We start from the raw sequence: 17252 nt of genomic DNA, 5'->3' as shown, positions 1-17252 counted from the left end.
CGAATCCAACTAGGAACCATGAGGTTGGGGGTTCAATCCCTGGCCTCGCTCAGTGGGTTAAGGATCTGGCGTTGCCATGAGCTGTGGTGTAGGTTGCAGATGCAGCTCAGATCTGACGCTGCTGTGGCTGTGGCGATTCTGATTAGACCCCTAGCCTGGGAACTTCCATGTGCCACAGGTGCAGCCCTAAAAAAGGGGAAAAAAAAAAAAAAAAAAAAAAAAAAAAAAAAGCAGTGCTTGAGCCCAGACAGATACATCAAGGTATACAAATGGTCACGGAAGTCACACCCGGAAGGATGCGAGAGTCCCAAATTTTTCTCCTGAATTCCCATTTCCATCCCTGGGCCTGGCAGCAGGTTAGACAACACAGCTTCAGCGAGAACAGGATAAGCTAGAAGTTAGCTGAGCCAAGTAAGTGCACAAGAGAGAGAAATGCAGACTTCAAAGCAGGATATTTGCAGATCCCGCCAGTAGTGCCCCTTCCCCAGCTCTTCCTGCTCCTTCTCTTTGGCTCTTTCTGGCCCTTCCTCAGATTCACCTTTTCCAAGAATCTTTCTCGAACTAATCCCACTTTAGTTGAGGCCACAGCAGTCACTCTAGCAAGCCCTACTTACACAATATAAACACACACACACCCATCAGTGGTTTTTAAACTGGCCTTTAAGGAGACTGGGAAGTAATACAAAGATGTCTCAGAAGTTACTTGGGGGATCCAGGAGAGAGCCAAGGGGGTGCTTCAACCAGGATGGCTTTGCATTTATCTGTTTTGTATCCTGAGCTTCCCTATACGAGTTCACTTTTAAAAGATTTGAGGGGAGTTCCCGTTGTGGCTCAGTGGTTAACGAGTCCGACTAGGAACCATGAGGTTTTGGGTTCGATCCCTGACCTTGCTCAGTGGGTTAATGATTCAGCATTGCGGTGAGCTGTGGGGTAGGTTATAGACACGGCTCGGATCCTGAGTTGCTGTGGCTCTGGTGTAGGCCGGCAGCTATAGCTCCGATTGGACCCCTAGCCTGGGAACCTCCATATGCCGCGGGTGAAGCCTTAGAAAAGGCAAATAGACAAAAAAAATTTTTTTAAATAAATAAATAAAAAGATTTGAGGGCGAAGAGGTTGGAAATTCACTGCGATCTATCTATACGGCAATACAGTGATGCGATATATATATATAGTGATGCTCTTGTATGCATTCTTAGGCCTCTTTCATCGGAGGCAAGGAGCATTCTGCCCCTTGGCCAGCCACCCTGCCTGGCTCCAGTCTCTTCACACGTGGGCTCTCAGCTTGTGGTCCAGACTGATCAAATGCCAGAACAGAAAGACCATTCTCCCGGCTTACCTTCTTTTTGTCTTTACTGCGAGGGCTCAGCTCCTGGGGCTCAGATTCAAACTGGGCCTCCAGCTCCAGCTCAGCCTCCTGCTCCCCCTCCAGTTCAGACTCTTCTGGCTCTTCCTCCTCTTCCTCAAGATCCTCCTCAAGTGTTCTTAACTTCTTCCCCTTCACCAAGATCTTCCTCCGAAGCTCCTAGGGGACAAAAATGAAGAGGCCTGTCTAATTATCTGCTCTGGAACCCTCTGGAGATCATGCAGGTCCCACTGCTCTCACAGGACCACCTCAAAGGCAAAGGAAGTGACTGATCACAAGTTCTCACTGGGGAGTTCCCATTGTGGCTTGGCAGATTAAGAACCCAACATAGTGTCCATGAGAGTGTGTGTTCGATCCCCAGCCTCACTCAGTGGGTTAAGGATCCAGCATTGCTGCAAGCTACAGTGTAGGTCACAGACGTGGCCTGGATCCCACATTGCTGTGGCTGTGGTGTAGGCCTGCACATGCAGCTCTGATATGACCCCTAGACTGGGAACCTCTGTATGCTGCAGTGTGGCCATAAAGAAGCAAAAAAAAAAAAAAAAAAAAAGAAAAAAAAAGAAAGAAAGAAAGAAATATTATAAGTTCACTTGACACCAGGAATTCCCGGAGTTCCTGTTATGGCACAGTGGAAATGATTTCTGACTAGGAACAATGAGGTTGTGGGTTCAATCACCGGCCTTGCTCAGTGGGTTAAGGATCCGGCATTGCTGTGGTGTACGCCCGCAGCTGTAGCTCCAATTCGACCCCTAGCCTGGGAATCTCCATATGCCGTGGGTGTGGCCCTAAAAAGCAACAACAACAACAACGAAAAACCCACTAGGAATTCCCTTCTGTGTGCAAGCAATCTTTCTGTGGGAACTTCTTTTTATTTTCTCTTTTATTTTTAGGGCTGCATCTGTAGCATCGGAAGATTCCCAGGCTAGGGGTTGAATCAGAGCTGCATGTGCAAGGCCTAAGCCACAGCCACAGCAACAGTAACTCAGGATCCAAGCCACATCTGTGACCTACACTGAAGCTTGCAGCAATGCTGGATCCTTAACCCAATGAGCAAGGCCTGGGGTCGAACCCAAATCCTCATGGATACTAGTTGGGTTCGTAACCCACTGAGCCACAACATGAACTCCAAACCTGTAATATTTCTATCCATAAGGGGGAAAAAAATGCAGACCCCTACCTCACATTTGACACATAAAGATTCCTCATAGCACATTCCTGTGGCTATGTCATAGACTGGCAGCTATAGCTCCAATTGGACCCTAGCCTGGGAACTTCCATATGCCTCAGGTGCAGCCCTAAAAAGAAAAAAAAAATCCTCATAGATTAAAGATTTACGTAAATATAAAGAACATAAGCATATTAAAAGAAAATAGACATTTTTTTTTAATGACCTTAAGGTAGCAAATCCTTTGAAAACACGAGATGATGGAGTTCCCGTGGTGGCTCAGTGGTTAACGAACCCGACTAGTAACCAGGAAGTGTGAGTTCGATCCCTGGCCTCACTCAATGGTTTAAGGATCCAGCATTGCTGTGAGCTGTAGTGTATGTCACAGACGCGGCTTGGATCCCACGTTGCTGTGGCTGTGGTGTAGGCCCACAGCTGTAGCTCCAATTCGACCCCTAGCCTGGGAACCTCCATATGCCACGGGTATGTCCCTAAAAAGACAAAAACAAAAAAACAAACAAACAAAAAAACCCCATGAGATGAGGAGTTACTTCTTGGCTCAACGGATTGGGATCTGGCATTATCATTGCTGTGGCTCTGGTTACAGCTATGGTGCAGGTTTGATAACTGGCCCAGAACTGCCACATGCCGTGGGCGTGGCCAAAAAAAGAAAAACAACAACCATGAAATGAAAACTCAGAAGACATAAAAGGGATTGGGGAGTTCCCGTCGTGGTGCAGTGGTTAACGAATCTGACTAGGAACCATGAAGTTTTGGGTTTGGTCCCTGCCCTTGCTCAGTGGGTTAATGATCCAGCATTGCCGTGAGCTGTGGTGTAGGTTGCAGATGCGGCTCGGATCCTGCATTGCTGTGGCTCTGGCGTAGGCTGGTGGCTACAGCTCCGATTCAACCTCTAGCCTGGGAACCTCCGTATGCCGCGGAAGCGGCCCAAGAAATAGCAAAAAGACAAAAAAAAAAAAAAAAAAAAAAGGAGGGATTGGTAGATTTGACTACATAAAGCTTAAAAACCTGTGTAAGGCAGAAGATGCTATAAATACAAAAAGAAAAAGTAGGCCACAAAAAACATTTTGCATTAATATGTGTTAATATGCATAACACACAGCATTAATATCTTTTAACATTCTAAAAAACTGTTGTGCATCAATTAAAACTTATAGACCCTAACAAAACTGGGTAAATAGTAATATCAACTAATTCAAAAGAAGGAAATATAGACATTTCTTTTTTAAAAACTTGACTTTTTTTATGGCCACACCATAGCATATGGAAGTTCTCAGGTCATGCATTGACTCTGAGCCACAGCTGCAACCTATGGCACAGGCTGCAGCAAACTGAGCCTGGCTGGAGATCAAACCTGCGCCTCTGCAGCTACCCGAGTTGCTGCAGTCAGATTCTTAACCCACTGTGCCACAGTGGGAACTCCAAAATGTGACTTTTTTCCCAGGTTTGCCACTATGAATCATCCTACTACTGTAGTTATTTGTCGTCACACTTATACTGTGGCTTGGAGTGCAGGTTGGGATTTTTTTCCAGAGGGCGAGTTGACAATAATAACCAGAAATGTCAACCTGCAAACTTTTCAACCCAGCGAGTTTGCTTCTAGGAATCTATCTCAGAGAAAGAGTAAATGGACAAAGACGTGTGTACACATGAAACATTTCAAGCAACCTAAATGTTTACCATTTACTGGTTATGGTTACCATCTATTAGTTGAATAAATTATGGCCAATAGGGAGTTTCTGTCATGGATCAGTGGTTAATGAACCCAACTAGTATCCATGAGGACATGCATTTGATCCCTGGCCTTGCTCAGTGGGTTAAGGATCCGGCATTGCTGTGAGCTGTGGTGTAGGTCTCAGCGTGGCTCAGATCCTGCATTCCTGTGGCCATGGAGTAGGCCGGCAACTGCAGCTCCAATTTGACCCCTGGCCTGGGAACCTCCATATGCCATGAGGGCGGCCCTAAAGAGACAAAAAATAAAATGAAAAGAAAAAAGAAAAGAGAAAAAGAAAAAATTATACAGGGGAAGACATTCATGATATGTATGATATGCGAGATATAAAAGGGATAGAAAAGATCATCCCATTTATGTTTTAAAAAATGTAACCATATGCTCACATATATGTTTACATAAGCATTTAAAAAATATACTGACAGCTGTTATGGGACAGGTTGAGATTATGGTGGGGGGATTTCTCGTTCTCCTTATTTGTGTAGCCAGCAACAATTATGAACTATCAGGAAAAAATTAAGATTTTCCACTGAATAAAGAAATATAGGAGTTCCCGTCGTGGCTCTGTAGTTAATGAACCCGACTAGTAACCACGAGTTTGTGGGTTAGATCCCTGGCCTTGATCAGTGGGTTAAGGATCCAGCATTGCTGTGAGCTGTGGTATAGGTCGAAGACACAGCTCGGATCCTGAGTTGCTGTGGCTGTGGCGTAGGCCAACAGTTACAGCTCCAATTCGACCCCTAGCCAGGGAACCTCCATATGCCGCGTGGGTGCAGCCCTAAAAAGGCAAAAGACAAAAAAAAAAAACAAACAAAAAAAAACAAACAAATTTTTAAAAGGAAATTTAAAGTAAATAAATTATTTTTTAAATTAATTTATTTATTTAATTTCGGCCATACCTGTGGCATGTGGAAGTTCCCAGGCCAGGGATCAAACCTGTGCCACAGCAGCAATCCAAGCTGCTGCAGTGACAATGCTAGATTCTTAACTCACTGAGCCACTAGGGAACTCCTAAATGCTTTTAAATTTAGAGAACTATATCTAGAATTCTATGTTGAATTAGATTATTATTATTTGTATTGTTTTTAATGTTTTTATTTTTCTTTTTAGGGCCGCACCCATGGCATATGGAGGCTCCCAGGCTAGGGGTCAAATTGGAGTAGAGCTGCAGCTGCCAGCCTTCACCACACCACAGCAATGCAGGATCTGAGCCGCATCTGTGACCTACACCACAGCTCATGGCAACACCAGATCCACAACCCACTGAGCAAGGCCAGGGATGGAACCTTCGCCCTCATGGATATGAGTCCGGTTTGTTAGCACCGAGCCACAATGGGGACTCCAGATTCTTTGTTAAATTAAAGGTGTCTCGGAGTTCCCGTTGTGGTGCAGTGGTTAACGAATCCGACTAGGAACCATGAGGTTGTGGATTTGATCCCTGGCCTTGCTCAGTGGGTTAAGGATCCGGTGCTGCCGTGAGCTGTGGTGTAGGTCACAGATGCGGCTCCGATCCAGCGTTGCTGTGGCTGTGGTGTAGGCCGGCGGCTACAGCTCCGATTCGACCCTGGGAATGTCTATATGCCAAGGGAACCTCCATATGCCACGGGAGCGGCCCAAGAAATAGCAAAAAAAGACCAAAAAGAAAAAATTAAAGGTGTCTCCAAAGATATTAAAGAGCAACATGGTCCGTCTGAGGGTGAGAAGGGAGCAAGATGGGCATGGAAGAAGGAGCCCAGGTGACAGGGAAGCCTGGCCTGAGGGAGAAGAAGGTCCCTACCTCGGGGGAGGGCAGCTGAGTGGGAAGCTGCCCATCCAAGGTGGTGCTCAGGAGCTGCTCCCCCAGGATCTCAGTCAGGTGGTGTGCTATCATCTCCTGCTGCTCCCAGCTGCAGTGGTTCTCCAGGGACAAGATGACTGGATAGTCTGATGTCTGATGAAGTGGGGAGGGCACACGGGAGCCAGAGTTCTAAGGCCTCTAACTTCCTTGCTTCTCCAGGCCCCCCTACTCAGTCATCTGCGTACCCTGACGGCCAAAGTCCCTGACCCTCTGCCAGACCTCAAGGAGCTCTCCCTGGATCTGGGTACCCCACATCTTAAAGTCACTTTGGGACTCCAAATCTCAGCTCTGAGCCAGGTCTGACCCAGGACCCTCTGGAATCTGAGTTTTCTGGCTCACAGTGGGAAAGCCACGCCATTCCCCCAGTTACGTGTTCATGGGCTTTCATCTCCAGATTGCCACCGCCTCCCAGCTCTACCCACCACTTTCTCTGTTTCCTCAGCCACCCTCGCTAGATGGGTGACAGAAATTGCTAGAAGTCATAATTACCAATCTCTAGTGCTTATCTCTGTGACTGCTAATTACTAGTAATACATCCAACACTTATTCATCATAATCCCTTAACATTTGCCTAAAGCGTCTCAGTCAAAATCTCATTTACACATGGGCCATTTGATGTAGCTGCTGTTTCCCTGCAACCACGCCCCGCCGCCCCCCAAACCCAGAGCCTCTTCCTTGTTATCCTCTCGCCTCGTGAGGATTTCTATGCTGGGGCTCCTACCTGGAAGGCATACTGTGCTATAGCGGCCACAACATCTTTGAACGGGATGCGAGAGGTCAGGGTGTGTCCGTGATAAACAACAGGTTCCCCGTTAGGTCCATCCCATATATCCACCTCCACGCAGCGGCACCCCCGTTTCAGGGCCCTGCAAGAACCCCATCCCCAGGGACAGGAGGGGTCAAGGTCTGATCTTCCACCTAGGGACCCTCTCCCCATTCTGGGGCATGCAGCGCTCACCAGCACTGGCCCATCAAGACTCCTTTGAGCTACATCTCCGTGGACGCTTCTCTATCTACTGGGCACTGCTGCAGGTCTCACCGACCTCCATCCGCCCCCACCCTGCCCAACTCAAATCAACTGTTCCTTAGCGAGCCACCACATTCTGGTGTTCTGGTTATATATCATTATGTAATACCGAGTTACTCAAACTCTCAGGTAATTTACACTTGATTTTCTCAACTAGACTTCCTAGGTAAGAAACTACATGTCCCATCCAGGTGCCCCCTCCAAAAAAAAAAAAAAAAAAAAGAAAGAAACTACATGTCCCATTCATTATGGATCCACTGAAGCTACTAGTTGATTTCCTGGCATTACAAAGATATCCCATGATTTTATCTAATCCATGATTAATCACGCTAAAGGCAAGTACCATTTATTAGCTATGGACACAGGGATTACCTCATTTAAGCCTCACAACAACCTAGAAAGAACAGGCATTGTAATCATCGCCATTTCTCAGATGGGGAAACTGAGGCATGGACAGGTTAAATACTTAGCCCTGGATTACCAAGTGAGGGAGCTAGTATTTGATTTCAAACGATCTGACTCCAGAACCTATTTTAACTGGTTTTTGTTTGGTTGGTTGGTTGGTTTTTGTCTTTTTGTCTTTTTAGGGCCGCAACCCATGGCATAGGGAGGTTCCCAGGCTAGGGGTTGAATCAGAGCTGTAGCTGCCAGCCTACACCACAGCCAAAGCAATGTGGGATCCAAGCTGTGTCTGAGAGCTACACCACAGCTCACGGCAACACCAGATCCCTAACCCACTGAGCGAGGCCAGGGATCGAACCCATGTCCTTATGGATACTAGTCAGGTACATTAACCACAGAGCCATGCACGACGGGAACTCCCTGTTCTGCTGTTTTTAGCTGCTCTGCTCTCCTGCCTCCCATTTAACATTTCGTTTATTTATTTGTTCAGAATAAATCTGTCAGGACCTCTGAGTTCCCAGAGAGTTTCACTGCCTAGGAAAGAGAGAGAAGCTCTATTTAACCACAGAGTTTCAATACCACTCTCCTACCAGCCTTCAATATCTCCTCCAAGTCTCTCAAGGATCCAGGGATTCTCAGCCCCAAATTCCCCCCATCCCCACTTTGTAACAGCTTTTCAAGCCCTTTTATCCACTGACAGCGCCGGGCAACTTCCCACAAATATTCCCTTCTCAGGAGCTGGACCCCTTCACCCTTTCCCCCCACTGCACCGTATGTAACCCTCCACGCTGCTCTGGCCACAAAGCTGGTCCCCCACTAGGTAGGTGTTGTGGGAGGAGTTGATGAAGTAGTGGTTCAGGGGTTGAGTCATATCCTGGTAGATGGGGAGGCAGGTCGGATTGAAGATGTCTCCATCCTTCGAGCAGAGGTAGCTGAGGAAGCCGTCCAGGCTCAGCACGTGCCGCAGTTTGCCTAGGGTGTGGGTAGCTAGAGTAAGACGCTTTGGTGGGAGCACCCAGGCTACCGACCACCCCCCACTCCACCTTCTCCAGGGCCCAGCCTTTCAGGTGGTGTCCACTCCCAGCCTCCAGATCCCAAACTTGCCCAATCCTGGGTCCATCATTTGAATCATGCCCACCCATCTGAACGTTAAAGCTATAGGGGAATCATTAAGATTGTTCTAGTCCAGTGTATCCAGTAGAACTTTCTACAATATGGAAATAGTCTGCTCTGCGTGGTCCAGTATAGTAGCTTCTAGATACATATAGCTACTGAGCATTTGAAATGTAGCCGTGCGACTGAGGAATCTAATTGAATTTTTTTTTTTTTTTTAGGGCCGCACCTGTGGCATACAGAAGCTACCAGGCTAGGGGACGAATTAGAGCTGCAACTGCTGGCCTATGACACAACCACAGCAACACAGAATCCTTAACCTACTGAGCAAGGCCAGGGATTGAACCCATGTCCTCATGGATACTAGTCAGGTTTGTTAACTGCTGAGCCACCACAGGAACTCCCTGAATTTAAAATTTTGACTTTAGGGAGTTCCCGTCGTGGCCCAGGGGAAACAAATCCAACTAGGAACCATGAGGTTCCGGGTTCGATTCCGAACAGGCTTAGTGGGTTAAGGATCCTGTGTGGGTCACAGACACAGCTCGGATCTGGTGTTGCTGTGGCTGTGGGGTAGGCTGGCAGCTGTAGCTCTGATTAGACCCCTAGCCTGGGAACCTCCATATGCTGCTGGTGAGGCCCTAAAAAAAAAGCAAAAAAAAAAAAAAAACCACCAATATATAAAATAAAATTTTGATTTTAGTGACAGTTGTCCCCTCCGTGTTCACAGGGGATTGGCTCCAGGACCTCCCCCTTCCCCACAGCAGATACCAAATCATGGATGCTCAAGTGCCTTACATAAAATGGCATGGAACAGTCAGCCCTCTGTATCCGTGAACGCGGAACCTGTGGATACAGAAGGCCGACTGTAATTTAAACTCCAGTAGTCACACACAGTTACCATAATGGGGAATACAGTACTCAGTCCAAAGGGCTAATTTCATAGTTGAGGAAACCGAGGCTCAGGAAGGATCAAAGTCAAAGGCTTGTTAGTGACAAGACCAAGGTCCTTGTGTTTTACTCCCTGGGCTGGGTAGCTGCTGCCACCTATGGCCTAAGAGTTCCTTCCCATCGTCATTTCCCACATGGTGCTTAAGGAGTGTTTGTCCAATGTCCCCTCAGACGACACTCCTTCTGAGGGCAGGACAGGCTTCATACAATAACAACAAAGATGACTAACAGTTCCTGAGTACTTGCTCTGTGCCAAGGATGTTGAAAGCAGCATCTCTTTTAATGCTCTGACCAATGCAATCAGGAAGATGGAATATAACCTGCCCTGAGAGGTTATATAACCTGTCTCAGGGTCTCATAACTAATAAGTGAAGGAGCTGGGATTTGAACCCAGGCAGCCGGGTATCAGCGCCACGCCCTACACCACTGTCCTGTGCAGTCTCGCTGAGGGGTGCAGGGGAGGCAGAACACCTTGACTCTTGTGCCCAGTTTTCCTTGCTTCAGGTTTTCCAAGGCCTGAGGATGGTGGAAAATGGCAAGAGGTTGGGCAAGAGGTTTTAGGCTTGGCTGTAGTAACTCAAATTGCAAATCACTTAGGGTAAGTCCATAGTTACCAGGTACTTTTCACCTGCTTTATTTTGTTTGATCACCAGTTATTTTACAAATGAGAAAACTGTGTCTCTGATAGGTTAAGCAACATGTCCAGGGTTACTCAGTAAGAAGCAGAGTGGGGCCTTGAGCCCCCCTCTCCTGACTGATTGCACCCTCTGCAGCCGGAGTGCTGTAGCTGATAGTCAAGTACAAAGGGAAGGAACAGCACAAGGGCTGGGAGGTAGAACAAGGTAATGATGTATCCTGTCCTGGAAATAGAGGATTCTCTCTCTTTCTTTCTTTCTTTCTTTCTTTCTTTCTTTCTTTCTTTCTTTCTTTCTTTCTTTCTTTCTTTCTTTCTTTCTTTTCTTTCTTTCTTTCTTTCTTTCTTTCTTTCTTTCTTTCTTTCTTTCTTTCTTTCTTTCTCTCTCTCTCTTTCTTTCTCTTTCTTTCTTTCTTTCTTTCTTTCTTTTCTTTCTTTCTTTCTTTCTTTCTTTCTTTTTCTTTCTCTCTCTCTCTCTCTCTCTTTCCTTCCTTCCTTCCTTCCTTCCTTCCTTCCTTCCCTCCTTCCTTCCTTCCTTCCTTCCTTCTTTCTTTCTTTCTTTTTTTTTGTCTTTTTAGGGCCGCACCAGCAGCATATGGAGGTTCCCAGGCTAGGGGTCCAATCGGAGCTGTAGTGGCTGGCCTACACCACAGTCACAGCAACCCAGGATCCGAGCCACATCTGCAACCTACACTGCAGCTCACAGCAATGCTGGATCCTTAACCCACTGAGCAAGGCCAGGGATCGAAACTTCGAGCTCATGGATGCTAGTCAGATTCATTTCCTCTGAGCCATGGTGGGAACTCTAAGGATCCTATTTCTTAACCTTCCAGCTTCTTCTTCTACTTATTCTTGGCAATGATTGTTTTATAGCCCCTTTCTTCTCTGAACACCCACGTGAATTTGGAATCAGTGATTTCATTGCTTTCTGTTTGACTCTCAGTTCCATGAGGGCAGTGTCCTTGCCTGACCCACTACTGTATCTCTGATCCCTACATAGGTCCTGGCACCTTGCAGGTACCCAGTGAGCCCCTGCTGAAGTAGTGAATGAATGAAGGAATGAAAGGCAATGGGAGTTGAGACCCAGGAAACCTGGGTCACTGGTCCAGGTCATACTCATCTTGCCTCTAATCCTCATTCTCTACGAGAGGCACCAGGTAAGAGTCAGATGGCCTGGGTTTTTTTGTTTTTGTTTTTGTTTTTTTTTTTTTTGCTTTTTAGGGCCGCATTCACTGCATATGGAGGTTCCCAGGCTAGGGGTTGAATTGGAGCTCCAGCCTATGCCACAGCCACAACCCTAACCCTAACCCTAACCCTAACCCTTGGGATCCAAGCCACATCTGCAAATTATACAATAGTTCATGGCAATACTGGATCCCCAACCCACTGAGCAAAGCCATGGATCAAGCCCACATTCTCGTGGATATTAGTTGGATTCATTTCCGTTGCACTACAACGGGAATTCCAATGACCTGGGTTTTATTTCCAGTACCTCCTTTCATTAGTGTTGGCTTTGAGCAAGTGATTTGATTTTCCTAACTTTTTTTTTTTTTTTTTTTTTTTTTTGGTTGCACCCACAGTATGCAGAAGTTTCCAGGTCAGGGATTGAACCCATACCACAATAGTGATAATGCCAGATCTTCAACTACTAGGCCACCAGGGAACTCCTTGAGCTTTCTAAACCTCAGTTTTCCTGATTTGCACAGTATTCTTCTTTTGACTTAATAATAGAAACCACTTCATAGAGTTGTTGGAAGGATTAGAAGAGGAAAGGCATATAGAGATGGTGGCACATTCTGGGATACTTAGCAAAAGCCCAATAAAGATGATTGCCTTTGATTTACAAGGTTGGAGTGGGGACTAAATAAAGTAAGAGATATGAAAGTGCCTTGTAAGTCACTTATTATTAATAATGTAAATGCATCACATCCCCACATTCTGAAGGGAATGGAGGGCAGGAAAGTGTCTACTAAAGAAGGCAAAGAGAAAGTTTTGAGTGCAGAGAAAGTCTATTTTAGCTGTGCTTGCTAAAAGCTGAACAACTGGCCACCTCATCATCCTCCTCAGCCAGGGGCTGACAAGTTTCTTGGCTCAGAGGCTTAGGACTCAAGAACCACTTGGAGAATTTGGAGAAAGCCCAGGAAAGGGCAGAGGGCCAGCATTTAAAGGGACAGCCAATAGGAGCCATGAAGTGAACTAGGAAAAGGAAACATAGGCACTAGAGAAAAGGCCAAAAGCAAGGACCAAGGATTTTCCATTTCCAACAAGGACAAAGTTGATATCAGGAAGAACTTCCTGAAGGTGAAGGATGTGAAACATGAGCATAGTGGAGGAAAGGGGACTTGTGGAATGTTCTTCCTCCTGAGAGATCTAGCATTGACAGAGGAGAATCCTGTCTTATGTAGGTAGGAAATGGCTCTCACCTTCCAGACAAGTGGTTGAATGAGATGAAGATGATTGGACAGGGGGCCTGGGGCGGGGGAGTGGACTTAGCCTCCTCTTAGTTAGGCGGAAGGCTGATTGTCTCTGGACCTTTTTTTTTTTTTTTTTTTTTTTTAAACAGCTGCATATAGAAGTTCCTAGGCCAGGAATTGAATCCAAGCCTGCACCGCAGCTGCGGCAACACCTGATCCTTTAAATGCACCAGGTCAGGGATCAAATCTATGCCTCTGCAGTGACCTGAGCTGCTGTAATTGGATTCTTAACTCACTGTACCACAGCAGGAACTGCTTCTGGATCTTTCTAATCACGGTCCCCCATGAGCCCCCATGTCTGGTGCCTTTCCACCCTAGTCTTCTTACCACTATCTGAAGGCTCATGGCGGTCAATGAGTTCCAGAGCAAGATCAGAAGCACGTTCTCCTTCTTTCTGCTCCTCTTGGAGGAAATCCACAAATTCCAGCAGTGTTAGCTTCTGCCCATCAGACGAAAAGTTTTCAAACAATTCCTGCACCTCAGCACGCTTAGTCAATGACTTATAGAATTCTACAAATTCTTCTCCCTCCAGAGTCCCAGACTGGGATGTGTCTGCTGTCTGTAAGAGATGGTTCAGAGGAAAGTGGACAAACCCTTTAACAGTACTTTTTTTTTTTGGCTTTGACTTTCCCTGTAAGGGTAATATTATTGATGGATCCAGACATGCTTCCATAAAACTCCCACAGAACTCCTGACACTTAGTGTTCACAGAAGAAGCCACTTCAGTTAAGTAAAAAGCTTATCAACCATATCATTTGCTATTAGAGAACATTTTCGACTAGAAAAAGTTAAATGCCCCGATATGTCCCTAGAATATTGGAAGATTCCTGTTTGTTTGTTTGTTTTTTGGTCTTTTTAGGGCCGCACCCATAGCATATGGACTTTCCCAGGCTAGGGCTCCAATCGGAGCTGTAGACCACAGCCACAGCAATGCCAGATCTGAGCTGCACCTGTGACCTACACCACAGCTCACGGCAACACCAGATCCTTAACCTACTGAGCAAGGCCAGGGATTGAACCTGCATCCTCATGGACGCTAGTCAGATTTGTTTCCATTGAGCCACGATGGGAACTCCTCCCTCCTCCTATTTACTCACATGCTAGCTGAAGTTTTCCACTGTACTAGGCACTTGTGACCTTCTGGCCATGGACAGAGAGGTCCCTGAGGTCTGATGTAATAGCATATTGTTATTTACCTTTCATAAGATCATGAGTCATCTTCCCAACAGGACTGAAGGTTAAGAGCTGTGTCCTAGCCCCACTTCCCATTGAGTGTGGAATGGTGTGAGGGCACATAGGAGAGATTCAGCAGATTAATGTTGCTGGGCAGGGCAGAGGACTTCGGCCAAGGGAGGATGTGGCCTTGGCTGGCTTCTGCTGACCCTTCCCCAAAAGGCTCACCTGGAAAAGCTGGAAGGCATGTTCTTGGTCCATTTCCACATTCATCAGGTGCAGTAACCGCTGGACTTCTCCGAAACTCATCCGCCCATCCTGGTTTTTGTCTCCACGCTGGAACCAATCACTCAGCCATCTAAGTCTGAGTCAAGGCAAAAGCACTGAGTGTGTGTTTGTGTGTATGTGCAGATGTGTGTGCATGTTCATCCACTGACTTCTGCTCCCGTGTCTTTGTCGCCAGTCTCTCCCCAGTGCCAGTTCATTTTCTATATTAGTTTCCAAAATAATCTCCCCAGGACCTATCTTGTCCTCACATGGCTCAGGTGCCTGCAGGGACCTCCCTGTTGCCTGCAGAGAGAAGCCCAAATTCCTTACTACAGAAGGTAAGATCTTCTTCACCCCCAAGATCTGGCCCCAACTCAGCCTCCTCAACACACCTCTCACCTCCCAGTACCTTAACCAGACTCAGCAACTCCCTGCCCGCGGATGTCCCACCCTCTCTCCTGCTCTTCAGGTCCTGCCTCCAGGACTTTACTTATGCTGGTCCCTCAGGCTGAATGTCCTTCCCTCCTCCTCTCTTCATGTTCAGATTCTATTCATTTTCTTTCTCTTTTTTTTTTCTTTTTTTCTTTTTAGGGCTGCATCCATGGCATATGGAGGTTCCCAGGCTAGGGGTCGAATCAGAGCTGGTAGCTACCAGCCTACGCCATAGCCACAGCAATGGGGGATCTGAGCTGCGCCTGCAACCTACTCCACAGGTCACAGCAATACCGGATCCTTAACCCACTGAGCGAGGCCAGGGATCAAACCCACATCCTCATGGATACTAGTTGGGTTCGTTAACCACTGAGCCACAGTGGGAACTCCTACTCATTTTCAAGTTTCAGCTCAAATGCTACTTCATCTCAGAAGCTTTCTCAGAATTGTCTCAGCTAAAATTGAATATTTCTCCTTCCTCTGAACATTTACAAGTTATTTAAATATTGCAACACTGCTTACGCCGCTTAGATTATTTACACAATTCTATTCTCTCTACCAACTAAAACAATATCTATCTGAGTCTCATTAATTTTTATATCCTTAAAGCCTGGCATAGTGTCTCATACATTCTGCTTAATAGATGGTGAATGAATGAATGAATAAGTATGATCTAGGAAACTTGGAATGAGTTGATCCCAGTAATTCCTCTAAGAAGTTGCTTCTCACACTATGGTAGTTAAATGCCAATGGGATCTTCCATTCAGCTCTCAGGATCAGCAGCCCCATCCTGTAGGCCCTAATTCCTGCCCAGACTCTGCTTGGCTATGCCTTTGCCAACCTAGGCCTCCATTCCTCCCTCAGTAACTTCAGCCTCACGTGGGCCTAAGCTGTCTCTGCCTAGTCCATCTGCGCTCTTGGCCCTCTGGAGCCCTGCACCCCCTCCCACTTGTCCATAGCCCTGAAACATCTGACTCCTCCAGTGACCCCTGGCTCCCACTCTGACTTCATTCTGCCGATACTGGTCCAGCCGCTCCTGTTGGTCCATGTTAGTGACAAAGTCCACCAATAGCTGGAGCCCTTGCATCCAGACCTGGGCCTCCTCAACACTGTTGGCCACCAGGTCCAGGTTGGAGCGGCGGCCATGGAAGACGATGGTGAAGCCCTGCTCCAGGGGGAACTCCTCTGCCAGGTTGCGCAGCAACTCAGACTCATGGCCCCCACGCACCGTTTCCACGTCGGAGATTGAGACTGCCAGAGAAGAAACAAGTGACGCACTGAGGGAGAGAGTTGGCCAAATTGTAGCAGCTAAGGGCCAAGGACAAGTATGCCCTTCTCTGTGAAGCCAGTACTGCAGACTGAAGTACTGGGAGATGGAGACCCTTAGAATTTAGGAGGCCACACTGAGTCATTGCTGTTTTCATAGGCAGCAGGGCAAGGGGCTTGTGCTGAGAGTGGCAAGAGCTGGCTTCCAGCCACCTGCTCGCAGTGTGACACAGACCAAAACGACTTAACCCCTCAGTGTTCTCATCTTAAATAGGGATGACCCCTTCCACGGCCAGTCCACATGGTTATCACAAGAGGACTGGCAGGGCTGACAAATGTAAACACATTCACAGGGAAGAAGCTGTTACGCCAAAGCACAATATGCCCAAATTCAATTCTCCCATTCCAAGCTTGAGGGTTTCCCCTTTCCAGATGTCTGGGAGGGAGTCAGAGAAATTCTACCCCCATCCCCTTGACTTCTTAAGCTGGGGGTGGTACGGATTGTAAGCACTGGTTATGTGTCTAAAGTAGATTCTCAGGAGTTCCCATCATGGCTCAGGGGAAAAGAATCTGACTAGTATCCACGAGGACACAAGTTCGATCTCTGGCCTTGCTCAGTGGGTTAAGGATCTGGCGTTGCCGTGAGCTGTGGTGCAGGTTGCAGAGTTGCTGTGGCTGTGATGTAGACAGGCAGCTACAACTCTGATTTGAACCCTAGCCTGGGAACCTCCGCATGGCGCAGGTGCGGCTCTAAAAAGACAAAAATAAATAAATAATAAATAAGGAAGTAAATAAATAAAGTAGATTCTCTCAGATGTGTCCTGTGATCAAGTTTTTAGCGGGATCATTAAGTGGCCAATAGGATGCACACTGTTATGATGCATTTATAATATTTAAAAATATTCATCATCATGGCTAACATTAAATGCATCCTGGTTTTAGGACTCATGCTAGGTGCTTTATACATTAACATCTTCTCTTTGTTTTAATTTCCTTTTTTTTTTTTTTTTTTTGCTTTTTAAGGCCACACTAGTGGCATATGGAAGTTCCTAGCCTAGGGGTCGAATTGGAGCTACAGCTGCCGGCCTATGCCACAGCCACAGCCACAGCAACACAGGATCCAAGCTGCATCTGTGACCACAGCTCACAGCAACGCTGGATCCTTAACCCACTGATCGAGGCCAGGAATTGAACCTGCATCCTCATGGATACTAGTCGGATTTGTTTCCGCTGCGCCACAACGGAAACTCTCTATGCATTAACTTCTTGAGCCCTTGTAACCTACTAGGCCTATTTTGCCATTTTATAGATGAGGAAACTGAAACTTAGCTTAAGTAAGTTGTCCAAAGCCACTTGGCCAGGAGTTGGCAGAGCTGTAGCTTTAATCCAAGTGGTCTG

At 46.8% G+C, this 17252-nt stretch overlaps 1 protein-coding gene across 10 annotated transcripts in view; it reads right to left on the bottom strand.

Moving 5' to 3' along the window:
- PLCD4 (phospholipase C delta 4) overlaps positions 1–17252 on the bottom strand; it is a 35302-nt gene that overhangs the window by 11220 nt on the left and 6830 nt on the right. For 7 of the 10 annotated variants that reach the window (XR_014828836.1, XR_014828834.1, XR_014828835.1 and 4 more), the window contains 7 exon segments: positions 15611–15839; positions 14118–14247; positions 13044–13275; positions 8318–8519; positions 6840–6984; positions 6059–6211; positions 1337–1522 (listed from right to left, as the gene is read on the bottom strand). Coding sequence is in view for 7 of the 10 variants with exons in the window: in XM_021074676.2 (XP_020930335.1) it covers positions 1337–1522; positions 6059–6211; positions 6840–6984; positions 8318–8519; positions 13044–13275; positions 14118–14247; positions 15611–15839 (1277 nt within the window). In the remaining 3 variants the exon portion in view is untranslated. 10 annotated transcript variants of the gene reach the window in all.

The sequence above is a fragment of the Sus scrofa genome, chromosome 15, assembly GCF_054392235.1.
Source record: "Sus scrofa isolate SSC_HxYL_T2T_F1_AM1 chromosome 15, Sscrofa_HxYL_maternal_Yorkshire_Landrace_v2.0, whole genome shotgun sequence".
Classification (NCBI taxonomy): domain Eukaryota; kingdom Metazoa; phylum Chordata; class Mammalia; order Artiodactyla; family Suidae; genus Sus; species Sus scrofa.
The sequence above is the reverse complement of the archived record's forward strand: the minus strand, read 5'-3'. Positions and strand labels throughout refer to the sequence as shown.